This window comes from Clinocottus analis, unplaced genomic scaffold, assembly GCF_023055335.1.
Source record: "Clinocottus analis isolate CAN_PGR_092001 unplaced genomic scaffold, fCliAna1.0.p SCAF_8, whole genome shotgun sequence".
In the NCBI taxonomy this organism is placed as follows: domain Eukaryota; kingdom Metazoa; phylum Chordata; class Actinopteri; order Perciformes; family Cottidae; genus Clinocottus; species Clinocottus analis.
Window position 1 is genome coordinate 20096436 of NW_027176240.1, and position 15831 is coordinate 20112266.

Sequence of the window (15831 nt, forward strand, 5' to 3'; positions counted from 1 at the left end):
GAGTCAGAAGCGCGCCCGCAGCCTGCAGCGCGGCGGCGGACATGCGGCCGGAGACGCACCTGTGATCCGAGCTGCGGCTCCTCTCCACCGGCCCGCCACCTCGCGCCTCCAGCACAACATTGTCTGCCTTTGTTTTTTTTGGATCAGAATAGCTTTTCTCCGAACAACATCAGGTGCGACACCCGCCCCACACACACACACACACACACACCCAACCGCGTGAGCCCGCCATGACCTCCAGGGACGACTCCAAGTGTCCGGCGGTGCTCGAGGAGCGGAGGCGCAGCCCGCTGGACCAGCTGCCGCCGCCGGCCAACTCCAACAAGCCGCTGACGCCGTTCGGCATCGAGGACATCCTCAACAAGCCGTCCGTGAGGAGGAGCTACTCCCTGAGCGGCGCGCAGCACCACGGCTCCCCCGGAGAGAAGCTGCCCTCGGCGGGACACGGGCTGTCCGGCCGCGCGCTGCTCAGCCAGACGTCCCCGCTGTGCGCGCTGGAGGAGCTGGCCAGCAAAACCTTCAAGGGCCTCGAGGTCAGCGTGCTGCAGGCCGCCGAGGGTAAAGCACCTGGTTTTATTCCATGGGAACTATGTTAGATATTATAAAGCATATGCAGCGTTTCCTTTTTGGAAATCTGGTTAGAAAATAATAAATAATAAAGTAAATGAAGCTGGAGACCGTTAATGGAAATAAACATGGGCGCGCAATGTTGTCATCATTTATAGTTGTAGTGATTATTATGTTACTATATTATTATTGGTTATTAATTGTGTAATTTGTGTAAAAGTAATACCGCAAAAGTGTATAATAGTGTTGATATTCGATTCCTTATTAATTTAGCACTAGAGTATAATGTTTATGTATTGTATAATATTATTTAATTAAGGCATTTCTGAAAAAGAAAATGTTGAAATAAAATACAGCCCAGACACGTGGTTCTGATTTGATCAAACAAACGAAAGCTGTCATTGTGGAAAATTTGAGAAATTTGATTTGATAAATAATCACCCGACAAAACGAAAGCATGGACAGTAATGCAGTCATTCTGCTTCAGCAGTTTTACTCGAGGAGCTTTGAAGTATTGGGTGAGCTGAAGTATTTTGGGGACGCAGGTACATGGTTGTGTCACCTCGATGACCTGACGTGTCTCTTCCTCAGGCCGGGACGGTCTGACGGTCTTCGGCCAGAGGAACAACCCGAAGAAGAGGCGGAAGTCCCGCACGGCGTTCACCAACCACCAGATCTACGAGCTGGAGAAGCGCTTCCTGTACCAGAAGTACCTGAGCCCGGCGGACCGGGACCAGATCGCCCAGCAGCTCGGCCTGACCAACGCGCAGGTCATCACGTGGTTTCAGAACCGGCGGGCCAAGCTCAAGCGAGACCTGGAGGAGATGAAGGCGGACGTGGAGTCCGCCAAGGTCGTGGGCGACGTGGCCCTCGAGAAGCTCTCCAAGCTGGCGGAGCTGGAGAAGTGCGCGGCCGGCGTCATGGCCGGGCCGGGCCGGGCCGTGCCGGACCCGGCCTCGTCGCGGTCCCGGTGCGACACCGCCGAGGGCCTCGAGTACAGCAGAGCGCGCGCGTCGCCTCCCTCACCCGCATCGTCGTGGTGCACAGACCGGCTGAGCAGCAAGTGTTGCTCGGAGGATGAAGACGAGGAGATTGACGTGGATGACTAAAATAAAGACACAGAAGAAGAGGAAGAGGCGCGTCAAATATCGCGATGTTTGCGGACAGAAAACTCTTTTCTTCACGAGGATTTCATCCTGTACGCAGCAAAACACACGACATGTGTCGGTGCTGTTGGACTGAGAGAAGCCTGCAGGCCGCCGCTGTGTCCGCGGGAGGACAGGGCGCGCGCGCGCGCCCCAGACGACGCGCGAGACATTCAGAGGGGAAAGAGGCGAGGAGGCGACACGCAGGTGCTCACTCTGCGACACGTCACGGCATGTTTTCTTTGGAGGAAAATGTTTCTTCTGCAAATCACTTTTTGATACAGTCTTTCCCCCCATATATGAATTGTTCTGGAATGATAATCACACGCAGAACATGTGCTAATATCTTGTAATAAACCCCCATTTTAATATATTTATAATGCTTTGTACAACCCTTTAAGTGCCTTTAGCATAAACAGAACGCATATTGTACAAATTGTAATGTAAACTAACAATGTAAAATAATATTAATAATAATAATAAAAACACTTTTCCAATATTCAGCCTTTTTTTGCATATTTCTATTTATTGTATTCCATGGAATTAATTTATATAATACATAAAATAAACGAATCATTTTCATATGACATTTAAAAGTCAGTTTAGGAGGACTTGCCTTCTGACCTCCTGCTTGTATTTTCATTTGTCACTGTGAGAAACGAAATCTGGAGTTGTGTGCGTGTGTGTGTGTGTGTGTGTGTGTGTGTGTGTGTGTGTGTGTGTGTGTGTGTGTGTGTGTGTGTGTGTGTGTGTGTGTGTGTCCCTGAGGGCCGCTCTCCAGCAGCGCGCAATACGGAGACAAGCGGCTCTCCCCGCGCGCGCCGCCCCGGCGGGTCTGGGACACAAAGGGCGGCCATGAGGAGTGTTTTCAGAGGCCATATGGTTTTAAGGGTTCTCTTCTCCATTACGCGTCACCGTGATGGATTGACTTAACCCGTCCTTTATCACTGCGTGGCCTTTCCCTTTTGTGTGGCACATAAAAGCGGACACGCTCCCGGTCTCTCCGGGCCGCGCTACAGCGCGGTATGAATGTGATCCAGAGGGCTGGAGACGTCCTGACTTCATCAGCTGTCTGCTGCGGGCCGCCTGTGAAGCCCAAACAAATACAAAAATACATATACGGGAGAAAAAAAACAATAACACAAAACGCAGGTTTTATCTGTGGCTTGTTGAAGTGATGCAACAGCTCGAGGACTGCTAGAAAAAACGTTTCTATTTTTTTTTTGTAGAATTTACTCTATTGTTTCGGTCATTAGAATATTTCAATAAGTATGAATTAAGTAATGCAGTTTTTTGACTATTGGTTTTCATCTCTGCTCAGATACTTTTTCTGAATAATAAACACATCATATTATTTTTAGATGATGTCCTTTTCCTGCACCGTATTATTACCAAGATATATACATTATTAAAACATGACCCGTATATATATGTATATATATATATATGTATATATATATATATATATATATATATATATATATATATATATATATATATATATATATATATTTATATATATATATATATATATATATATATATATGGCGTCAGCTTGTGTTTTTAAAAAATACATTCTTAGTTTAAAACTGTATATGAACTCGCAAATTCATAGTTCATAAATGATAAATATCTGTCACCCAGTACAGACTCCTCCATTAGTATGTAGAATTATATGTATATATATATATATATATATATATATATATATATATATATATATATATATATATATATATATATATATATATATATATATATAATTTCCTTATGTGATCTTCTACAATGTGCACATTTAATATGTGTCTGAGCACATGGACGTTTTAGTTTTTTATTAGTAAGCAGCACACTTCTCTTTAAAGGGGGAGGGGCGCGCACGTACACGCGCGCACACGCACATAAAGAGAGAGAAAAATCATTTATTCAATCGGCCGGAAAATTGAAGTTTGATGCATCGCCCCCTGCTTAAACAACTGGTCCTGACACCGCCCCCCACACGCACACACACACACACACACACACACACACACACACACACACACACGCACACACACACACACACACACACACACACACACACACACACACACACACACACTCACGCACACACACACACACACACACACACACACACACACACACACACGCACACACACACACACACACACACACACACACACACACACACACACACACTCACGCACACACACACACACACACACACACACACACACACACGCACACACACACACACACACACACACACACACACACACACACACACTCACGCACACACACACACACACACACACACACACACACACACACACACTGCTGGACCTCTAAACAACTGGCTGCTGCCATCACATGACAAATATGTTTATCTTCAAGCTAATTTTCGTCATCATTATTACATCAAGTTAACATCCTATTATTACTATGTACACACCATACATATACCATTATTATTATTATTATTATTATTATTATTATTATTAGTAGTAGTAGTAGTAGTAGTAGTAGTAGTAGTAGTAGTAATATATAATAATTATGTTTAAATGGTGTACGTTTTATCTTGTCATGTATTGTTATTTTAATTATTATTAATAATAATACTTTTATTAATAATAGTTTCGATCAATCATTCAATCTTTTTGCTTGTACAAGTTACACATTTCGTTAAACTAGAAAACTAAAATCAATTAATAATACTATTCATATTATATTAGTAATAAAAACATAACAGTTATTTATTTTCATACAAACAAAAAGTACATTTTCAAATTCAATGTCAGTTTTGTTTTATGCACATTAAAACATTTTAGAAGATGTTTATGTGACTATAATGCAGCCATCTATTATATGGATGTGATGAATTTATGAATAACAATAATAACATAGTAGTAGTAGAAAGCCTTATATATATATATATATATATATATATATATATATATATATATATATATATATATATATATATATATATGCATATATGTTATTTATGATAAATAAATCATGTATGATCTTCATTGCAATTTAATATGTTTTTCTAATACTTCACTGTATTATTATTGTTGTCATTATTAAAACATATTGATTACTATTGTTGACATTATAATAATAACATTTAGTCATTTTCATAATGCTTTCGTTAACTCTTTTAGCATCATGCATGGTTTCCTGTGCTGTGCTTTCCACTTCTGTCCCTTTCTATTCCATTCAATTCTATCCTCCATTGTTTTATTCTCTTCTATTATATGATCTTCTGTTTTATTCTATTCTATGCTGTATGAAGGAGTACAGTATAGAATAGAATTAAATAGAATAAGAGTATACTCTTTTATTCTATTCTATCCTTCTCTGATGTGCTGTTGTTTTCTATGGCGTACTGTCCTGTGCTGTCTTGTGGTATCTTGTGCTATGCTGTGCTGTCCTTTACTGTCCTATCACGTGTTGTCCTATGTTGTGCTGTGCTCTGTTATGCTGTCCTTTGCTTTGCTGTACTGTACTGTCCTATAGTGTACTGTACTGTCCTATAGTGTACTGTACTGTCCTATAGTGCACTGTACTGTCCTATAGTGTACTGTACTGTCCTATAGTGTACCGTACTGTCCTATAGTGTACTGTACTGTCCTATAGTGCACTGTACTGTCCTATAGTGTACTGTACTGTCCTATAGTGTACCGTACTGTCCTATAGTGTACTGTACTGTCCTATAGTGTACTGTACTGTCCTATAGTGCACTGTACTGTCCTATAGTGTACTGTACTGTCCTTTAGAGTGCTGTACTGTCCTACGCTGTGCTGTACTGTCCTATACTGTGCTGTACTGTCCTATAGTGTACTGTACTGTCCTATACTGTGCTGTACTGTCCTAGTGTACTGTACTGTCCTATACTGTGCTGTACTGTCCTATACTGTGCTGTACTGTCCTATAGTGTACTGTACTGTCCTATAGTGTGCTGTACTGTCCTAGTGTACTGTACTGTCCTATACTGTGCTGTACTGTCCTATAGTGTACTGTACTGTCCTATAGTGTACTGTACTGTCCTATACTGTGCTGTACTGTCCTATAGTGTACTGTACTGTCCTATACTGTACTGTACTGTCCTATAGTGTACTGTACTGTCCTATACTGTGCTGTACTGTCCTATAGTGTACTGTACTGTCCTATAGTGTACTGTACTGTCCTATAGTGTGCTGTACTGTCCTATAGTGTACTGTACTGTGCGGTACTGTCCCATAGTGTACTGTACTGTCCTATGCTTTACTGTACTATGCTGTACTGTCATATGCTGTACTGTACTATGCTATAATGTATTATGCTGTGCTTTGCTGTGTTGTGTTGTGTTGTGCTGTGCTGTCCTATGCTGTACTGTGCTGTGAGTGTGGGAGTCTGCTGCAGCTCTGACTGAGCGGCAGTGTGTGTGTGTGTGTGTGTGTGTGTGTGTGTGTGTGTGTGTGTGTGTGTGTGTGTGTGTGTGTGTGTGTGTGTGTCTGTGTTTGAGTGTCCGGATGGAGCTAAAGAAATGAGCTGCCTTTGCCGCAGGGCACGGCTTGATTGATCACTAAATAGGGCAGATTTGAAAGTTTTAGTTATAACGTTCCTGTAGAGCCCCTTAACACTTCAAACTTCAATTTTACGGGCTATTGAACTAAGCGTGTCCCTGACAAAATTGATATATGTATTAATTTACTTTAACCGGTGATTAATTACTATCCACAAAGAGAATTATCCCAAAAGTTCTCCCTCCCCCCTCTGAATTAGCATATTAATCAAATTCTAGTTGATAATTCAGATGGAGAAATGGATTTAGCAGTGCTCCCAGGCATAACTCTCTCTCTCTCTCTCTCTCTCTCTCTCTCTCTCTCTCTCTCTCTCTCTCTCTCTCTCTCCGTTCACAGACACTCAGCCTCTCGCCCCACCTCCCTCAGGGCCTGAGCTCTCTCTCTCTCTCCCTCGCCCCGGCTGCTAAGCTGCTTGTCGAGTGTATTAAAGTCAGGGATGCAGAACGAGCTCGGCTGGCTATTTGGTGAAAACAGAAATTGCATGTCCACTTTTATGATGTGTTCATGCTGAGCAGGCTCTTCTGAATGTGGCCTGTCAGAGCCGCCTGGGATTTACAGAGCGTGTGTGTGTGTGTGTGTGTGTGTGTGTGTGTGTGGATAAAGCCTCTGGATGTACAGTACAGGCTCGCGCGGGTCACCTGTGTGTAAATCCGAGTGCATTGATGGATGGACATTAATGTGGGGAAGTGAAAACCTCTCGTACGTTAACACGGCTGGAAGAATTATAAGAATGTGTTGATGCAAGCAGAAAACTACACGTGTGTGCACGCACTACGATCTACCGCACCGTACATGGATATGTACTGTATGTGCAAACGGGAATAAGCAGGCAGTGGCAGGTGAAGCCCAGTGTTAACTTTCTCTCATCCTTCAGCCAAACCAACCTATTTTTAGGCCCTTTCCTCGAAAATGTCACACCCAAACTAAAAAGGGTGTATCTCTGCAACCATTAGGGCTATTTGAATAATTTTGGTTACAATAAAAGGCTGCACATGTGAGATTTTGTTCAGATGTCTATATATCAGTCTAGTGTTGCTGTTTAAGAGTAGATGAAGATAACACACAGCAAAAATGTAAAGGTTTCAGGTCCGCCTGGAAAGAAATCCCTTTCAGGATGATCATTTCTTTGAAATGATGCCGCTGTGAGGTTCAACTTTAACCCAAATCATAGCACAATATGTGAGCATTCTCTCTGCAAGGGCTGTTTGATAAAGTGAAGCCAGAACTAAGTTAGAGAGGGTTTAGTGCAGAGAACATTCAGACCAGGTCTCCAAAATGTGCGCAAATGTCGTGAAATTGTATATTACTTGCATATTGCTTATGGTGTTCAGTACATTCCAATGCAGCAGTGTGGGGCTTTTTTCATTGTCTTCTTTTGGATTTCTAAAAGGTTAAAATATTGAATTAAAGGGCCAGTATGTAACATTTGAACCCAGCGGCAACTTCCTGTTCTGATGCGATCCGGACGTGTCTTCAAACATGCATCCTCTCTACTGACCAGCAGGAGGCGACTCCTCCAAAAAGACATCAGATTACATAGAAGTCTACGAGAAAAGGACCTTACTTCTCTCTTGATGCATTACCTCATTGTGAACGGGTTTATGCTCTCAATCTCTTGTTTCAAGTCTTCTTCAATACATCATTATGTTCATCTAGTCAATGATGATCCGTTTAGAGTCACACAGACCATAAAGCAAAGTATAGGGCGGGCTTACTGTGATTGACAGGTCGCTGCTGCAACCAGAGAGGTATATTTGGCGTCTCTAAGTCACTCCTCCGCAGTTTGAATATGGTTACTTCCGTTCATCGGACACAAAAAAAACAAAATGGCGGCGGCCGTGCTCCAAGACGCATGAACATGAAGAGGACGCTGCAGTGGGTGGTGTTCGTGACTGAATAGTCTTCAGTGTTGTTTACCTATACTGCCTCTACCTCTTTGCCTTGTTAGTTCTTGTTAGTTAGTGACCGCCTGATTCCCGTTCACCTTGAGCTTCTCCACCCATCCCTCCACCTGCACTTCACCCTCTCGTCAGACAGTTTGTATCCAGGTCCTGGATTTCAGTCTCCGTCTCTGTTTGATCCTCCTGCATCAGCTCCTCCATCACATTACACTTCTGTATTTATTCACACCCCACTATTCTCGCACTAACGACAGTTGCGGCACGGATCTGATCGCGCTGCCGTCCCCCGTAACACATGAGACGAAGCTCCGCTGTCTAACTATGCCGTCCCATTAGTAATGCGACGATGACAGACGAGCTGGACGGAGAGTCCCGGCTCCTCGGGTCCCCTCCGTAAGCTGGGGAACAGCTGCTGTGGTGGTTCTGCGGGCAGAGAATGACAGGCATGTGTCTGTAGTGTGTCCCCACGCCGACTATGCACACACACACACACACACACACACACACACATATATACACACACATCGGACAGCTTATCTTCCGTGAGCCATTCAAAAGGACGGACAGCTCTCCTGTGACCTGAAGGATAAAGGAAGCGATCCGATCTGTGATGGTCTCGAGGCGACCATCAACAGAGACACAGTGGGACTAAACGCAGACATTTTAAACATCCAGCAAAGCAAACATGATGTCTGTCGCCTTTCACAGGAACTTGGAAAAGCCGCCATTTTGCTGGATCCATTAGTCCTCCTGTTTTGAAGGCCTCTATAAACTTGTTTCCTGAACTCACAGAGCAGCTTGTTCTGCTTTTCCCATGACGGCAGAAGTGGAGATGCTCTGACACAGATGTTCGAAGCCCAGTCGGCATTTCAACTCTAACCTCTGGTTCATCATGATAGACCAACATTAAACTACATTTAACCTTCCTCTCGTGTTAGCTTTCTAGTGCCAGCCCTTGTGTTAGCGGGTCGGTGGCGACATGTGTCTTAAATCAGCTGTAAAATACACTAAAAACAATGTTCTATGTTTTTCATCTCTTGGTTGCCTTATTAGGCTTCCTTATCCATGAAAATATTGGTTTTAAATGCTTTGGTTTGGTCGGTGCGGACCCTAACACAAGAGGAAGGTTACAAAAAAAACCTGTTGTCCTTACTTTTGCATTAAATAAGTTGACATTCATTCCAATGACACAGGACTCCTCTATAGGCTCACAGTGATAACACAGCGTGTCTAATTGTGTTACCTGCTGTATTTATTGAATTTAACATTTATTGCTTTTCACGAGGATAACGACAAGGTAAAAAGTTTGTCCACTCAGTTTGACTGTACTCGTGGAGAAGACCGTAACTCTAGATGGTCTTTACATCACGAGTTCGTCAGACTGAAGGACAGGTAGTCTTCATCAGCAGATGACTTCTGGTCCATTTGGGCTAAAAAGCGGAGCAGCTGACAAATTTAGCTTGGAAACAACACTGTACAAGTACATTCTTACTAAAGATGTTAAATAATAAATACAAATGACTTGGTTAAGGGTTAGGGAATGACTATGGAAGAGATGTAAAAACAGTAGGAGACCGGGAAGCAGCCATCGGGATCAAAGTCATACGTGTTTTACCCAACGACCCCCAACGTCATACTTCTACTTTGCTTGGGTCCATGCATATGTCCTTTAAATGCACTGTAAAAGGAGTTAAACTGGGACGGATGGATGGATGGATGGAGGACCAACAAGGTCAGTACCTCTAGACCTGACACGGCTTTCCAGCGCTGGAGCGTACGTCCTTGGTACAGACAAGCCTCGAAAACATAGTGCCACCCTTAAGGAGGAGCAAAAGAAGGTGAATTACAACCTCCGATGTCTATCACGCTATGCCACGGGCGCAGAATTCCTCCATTGCACCATACAACAGTGGGCAAGGGAAAGAAAATCCCATATATCCCTCTTATGTCTCTTTGTGCGTCAAAATAGTCGAGCGCTTTACAATTAGTGTCGACCCCTCACCTGGTTACCCACGTAATGCAGTTTCAATTCAATGCAATTTGTTTTTTGTGTAGCCCAAAATCACAAATTTGCCTCGGAGGCTTTACAATCTGTACACAGACAACATCCTCTGTCCCGGGACCTCACATGGGTTCAGGAAAACCTCCCCCAAAAAACTACAACGGGGAGGAAAAGGGAAGAAACCTTAAGGAGAGCAACATATCCAGATGGACAGAAGTACAGTCGATGTCATGTGACCAGAATGCACAGCCTAACAGTTACAACACATCCGATGCATATGACTGCAGGCATATTATTCAAAGCATAGTTAGTATTAATAATGTGCATTGATTCAGCTCACTTTCATGCCTATAATAATATGAGCCTTGTTGAAAGCAATGTTCTGATGTCGCTTTATAAATATCTGCAGGCCCGTCTTCAAGAAGTAAAGGTAGCTGAGTGGATACACTGCACACACTTTGCATTCTCCTGCCAGCAGTTTACACTATTGACTGTTTATTATTGTTTATTTCTTCTCCAAGCCGCCCTCTCGCTATCGGGCGGTCGCTGCAGGCGAGCAGCGACAAACCACTTAGTCTCCAGCAACTGAATAAACACAAGAGGCTTTTAAACTGGAACTCCTCCAACATTTGTAACGCCATCTTCCTTTCAGCCGTACGATGACTGAGAGATGGAGCAAACGTACTGTAGTTACATTTTAATGCTCTTAATGTTAATTAATGTACTACTTAATAACTGTATCTATTACCAAAGACAACATCACAATTGAAAAATCATCTTGAAAGCAAACAAAAACGTTTGAGCGACACGTCTCATGGCAGGCTGTTCCTCTGCTGACACCTTGTGGTCGATCAACGGCACTACATCTGAGGAGCGGCTACACAACGGGGGAAAGGACTTTGCTGATTGGTTTTCGGGCTGCAACAATTCTTTTGATGATGTCGTTTTGAAGGAAACAGTGTAAAAGAGTTAATGGAAGCTGAAATGAGAAGATGCAAGTCATCGTAATGTGTTTCTGAACGCAAACATTTCTGTTGAAGAGGTAAAACAACGATTTATTAATAGATCAACGCAAACTGGAGAAAGCTACTGGAATTGACGATACTTGCCATGAAGTGTTGAAGCAGAACACATCTTACAAAAATGACCCCAAGATGCCTCCCAGTCAGAGGGGTATATGCATCCTATTACATGGCAAACTTGTAAATCACATGCAAGTATTAAGGAGAATAGGTCTATATGTATTTGCTTTATTGGTTTCAACAATTTGGTGTGACGCGAGTATGTTTTGTGTCCAACATTGTTTCCCATTTATATTGTTGTTGTATGTTCTTGTGACCTCACTATCATCCAAAACCACCAAAAGCAATGTGTGTAAAATGTTGATATTTATTATGTTTTCCACAGTGAAAAAAAGCCTCGTACCGATGCGTACAAGATGTGTACAGGACATTGAAAACATATCATCATGTTTATTTTATGTTTACCGAGTTGACCCCATTAAGTTAGAAAAAATCATTGAATATGAAGCAAAAAAAATGATGTCAATCATTTATTTAGAGACGTTACACATTGAATGGGGTCAAATTGACCTCAAAGGTAATAACAGGGTCACATCTCTGATTAATATGATCGATGCGTCATTCATTGTCCAGAACAGATTACTTTGTGATATTCAGGAGATCTGGACCAAACTGTTTCTCATGCAAAGAGAAAAATGCTCTGTTGATATGTGGTGTCTCATAAAGAATAACTTTATGTGACGTAAATACACTTAAACAAGAGACAAAGATCTCTACGTGAATTGTTACGCTCAGGAACAGGATGTAATCTTTAGTAGAAAGATTTCCATTCATGTTGATTTATTTTGGCTGGATGCAGATTTTGTATCTTCCAACTGCCTTTTATTGATCGATCATTTGGTTTGGTTTTATAGTTTGGTGCTGTGGTCCTGAGGGTGTCAGACAGAGTCTCAGGACACACTGGTTCAGGAGAATCTTCTCTCCATTTTACCGACAAATGGAGATCTAAGATATGTAAGAATGCCATGGAGTGTCTTTTCTCTGTATGCGCCGGCCAGCAGCTCGGGACCGGTGATGGACATGGTGAACAAAACTGATCTTGTTTCTCTGGTTTTTTTGCAACGAGACAAGTCGCCCCCTGCTGGCCATGGAAACTATTGCAAGTTTGGCAACACAACCTTCTGTATAGTATTCAAAGTGAAATGAATCAACAAACTTGGGGCCTCATACGGATTAAAATGGCGATATGTGAACTACAGAAAGGCCAACACGTCCATCAAGCAGCAGAACGGGACAGGAAGCGCTTCCTGTTTTCATCTTTAACGCCATGTTTTCATCACGTGGTTCTCCTGCAGCTCCATGAGTCCGGCTGGTTGTCCCGTTTGGCTTTGACATGCTCTGACACATGTTGATGCTTTCATTCCACTGTCAGTTTTATTCCATTTTCAATAAGAAATGACTTTCCTGTGTGTGTGTGTGTGTGTGTGTGTGTGTGTGTGTGTGTGTGTGTGTGTGTGTGTGTGTGTGTGTGTGTGTGTGTGTGTGTGTGTGTGTCTACCGCTCTAGTTCAGAATCAGAATCAGAAAACGTTTTATTGCCACGTAAGTTATTGCAAACGAGGAATTTGTTTTGGTGGAGGGTGCATCATAAAACACAACAACAACAACAACAACAACAACAACAACAACAACAACAACAAGGAACATTTAACTGTACAAGTGAAAATATAAAAATTTGGATCCAAAAAAACAAATAAGTAAATGCAGTAAATGTGCAGTAAATAAGTAGGGAACACTGTGGGTACACTGTGGGTCCACTGGTGGGTACACTGTGGGTACACTGGTGGGTACACTGGTGGGTACGCTGTGGGTACACTGTGGGTACGCTGTGGGTACACTGTGGGTACACTGTGGGTACACTGGTGGGTACACTGTGGGTACACTGTGGGTACACTGGTGGGTACACTGGTGGGTACGCTGTGGGTACACTGTGGGTACACTGTGGGTACACTGTGGGTACGCTGTGGGTACACTGTGGGTACACTGGTGGGTACACTGGTGGGTACGCTGTGGGTACACTGTGGGTACACTGTGGGTACACTGTGGGTACGCTGTGGGTACACTGTGGGTACACTGTGGGTACACTGTGGGTACACTGTGGGTACACTGTGGGTACGCTGTGGGTACGCTGTGGGTACACTGGTGGGTACACTGGTGGGTACGCTGTGGGTACACTGTGGGTACACTGTGGGTACACTGTGGGTACACTGTGGGTACACTGTGGGTACGCTGTGGGTACACTGTGGGTACACTGTGGGTACACTGTGGGTACGCTGTGGGTACACTGTGGGTACACTGTGGGTACGCTGTGGGTACGCTGTGGGTACACTGTGGGTACACTGTGGGTACACTGGCTGTGGGTACACTGGTGGGTACACTGGTGGGTACGCTGTGGGTACACTGGTGGGTACGCTGTGGGTACACTGTGGGTACACTGTGGGTACACTGTGGGTACACTGTGGGTACGCTGTGGGTACACTGGTGGGTACACTGTGGGTACACTGGTGGGTACACTGTGGGTACACTGTGGGTACGCTGTGGGTACACTGTGGGTACACTGTGGGTACGCTGTGGGTACACTGTGGGTACACTGTGGGTACACTGTGGGTACGCTGTGGGTACACTGTGGGTACACTGTGGGTACGCTGTGGGTACGCTGTGGGTACACTGTGGGTACACTGGTGGGTACACTGTGGGTACACTGTGGGTACACTGTGGGTACACTGGTGGGTACACTGTGGGTACACTGTGGGTACACTGTGGGTACACTGTGGGTACGCTGTGGGTACACTGGTGGGTACACTGTGGGTACACTGGTGTGTTTGTGTTGCTCATGTTCCTGCCGCTTGGTTGTGTCTCTTCGGGACTAAAAGAGAGGAAAGTTTACTGTGAGTTTTCTGGAAGATGCACAGGGAATATTTCTGCTCTCTCGCTCGATTCGTTCTATTTTCTTGCTTTGACTCTGACACTGATGCCGGCCTTTCAGGTATTAACGCTCCATTCTAGCACATCTGTTGGAATTTTACAAGATAAACGTTGTACCGCCATGACCCACTAGGGGGCGTGTCCTCCCTGCGTATGCTGTTTGGAAGAACTACTTCGGGGTCATTTTTCTTCATCGCCGTCCAGACCTGTGAAACGCATGCACGTGCACTCACTCCAGCCAGCAGCTCCTGCTGTGATGCAGGCTGGTGTCCAAGAACACCGTTAAACAGTTAAATGTTGTTGATTATGAGGTGTCTGCTGGATTGTTTTTTTTTTGTATTTATACGATAATGGGAAGTTGTTATGGCAGTGAGGAGGAGAAACCTTTTCCATTGCAGGGGAACAGAGCGAGAGTCCATCACAAGGCGAGCTGCTTGAACTTAAAGCCAGGCGATGACATCATGGCTCTGAAATGATCTCCTTCCTTCAGAAGTATCCAGTCAGGCGCTCGTGCTGGATTCTGAAATGATGTTTCTGCTGTGAATCAGCGCATTTACTGGTGTACCACTTGTGTTATTTTGGCGATATGTTCAACAAGGCAATAGTCACACACACACACACACACAGAGTTTCTTTACATGTGAACCAAATGTGGAAGGTGCAATAATAATAAATACATTTGAGCGTTCTGATGTTGCTTTTCAGCAGACCTGGAGCCATGAAAGCTTGAAGCAACGTATGTGATGTTCAATCCGGGCACTCCTGGAAACGAGCAGCATCCTCTCAGTGAAACTTAGCAAACATTTAGAACTGGGATTTAAAATAGCAACATTTTTTTGAACTGGAAACATTATCATGTGCAACTTTTCCATTTGCGTCACCTCACTGCAAAGTATTATATCTTTGTAAAATTCTTCAAGGTTTTCGCCATAAAAATGATTCTGTCCCTCACATAGTTAGAATGAAATGCTGAAAAGCTGCTTGATCTGGGTGAAAGCATGACGGCATGTCCTTTGATGGACAGTCAATGTCACGTGGACAGTGTGGATGTGTGTTTTCATGTCGTTGAACGTGGAGGAAATGTTGCGTTTCAGTCCATTTTAGGTTTAGTAAAAACTGCCTGGAGGTTCATTACAGCTCATTGAAATGCAAAAACCTGCAGAGCTAATGCCACGGAAACGTATGTGTGTGTGCTGCATTTCATTTTTCATCTCGGTTAATTATGCATGTTGATATATAACCTTTGACAACGAGCAGTATGTTTGTATGATTATGGTAATTTGAACTAAAGGCATGTTGCTGCATTCATTTAAAAGTGTTTTCTGGTGGGGAAAGCTGAGCATCTGGACTCAGAGTGCAACCAGCAAATGACAACGTTTCATTGCTGCAATAACATAATAACATGCAACCCTCCCTCAATAAAGTTTTATTCCTAGTGATGATGTAATTGTCAATAAATCCCACAAATATGTACAACAATAACTGAGGGATGATTTAATAACTACTGCAAAATGTACAATTTTAGAGGTTTTTGTCATCACTAAAACACAAATTCGGACTCTGGTGTCTTCTCTGTTGCTACTACTTACAAAACATACACAAAATACAGAATATCTTTCCAAAAAAACTATCAAAACTATTG

The 15831-nt window shown here is 43.5% G+C and overlaps 1 protein-coding gene across 1 annotated transcript; it reads left to right on the forward strand.

Moving 5' to 3' along the window:
- Positions 1 to 230: 230 nt before the first annotated feature.
- Positions 231 to 1904, forward strand: lbx1a (ladybird homeobox 1a). The gene is made up of 2 exons (XM_068568495.1): positions 231 to 558; positions 1159 to 1904. Exons 1-2 carry the CDS (start codon positions 231 to 233, stop codon positions 1674 to 1676), a joined length of 846 nt encoding a protein of 281 aa, XP_068424596.1. The 3' UTR covers positions 1677 to 1904.
- Positions 1905 to 15831: the final 13927 nt, after the last annotated feature.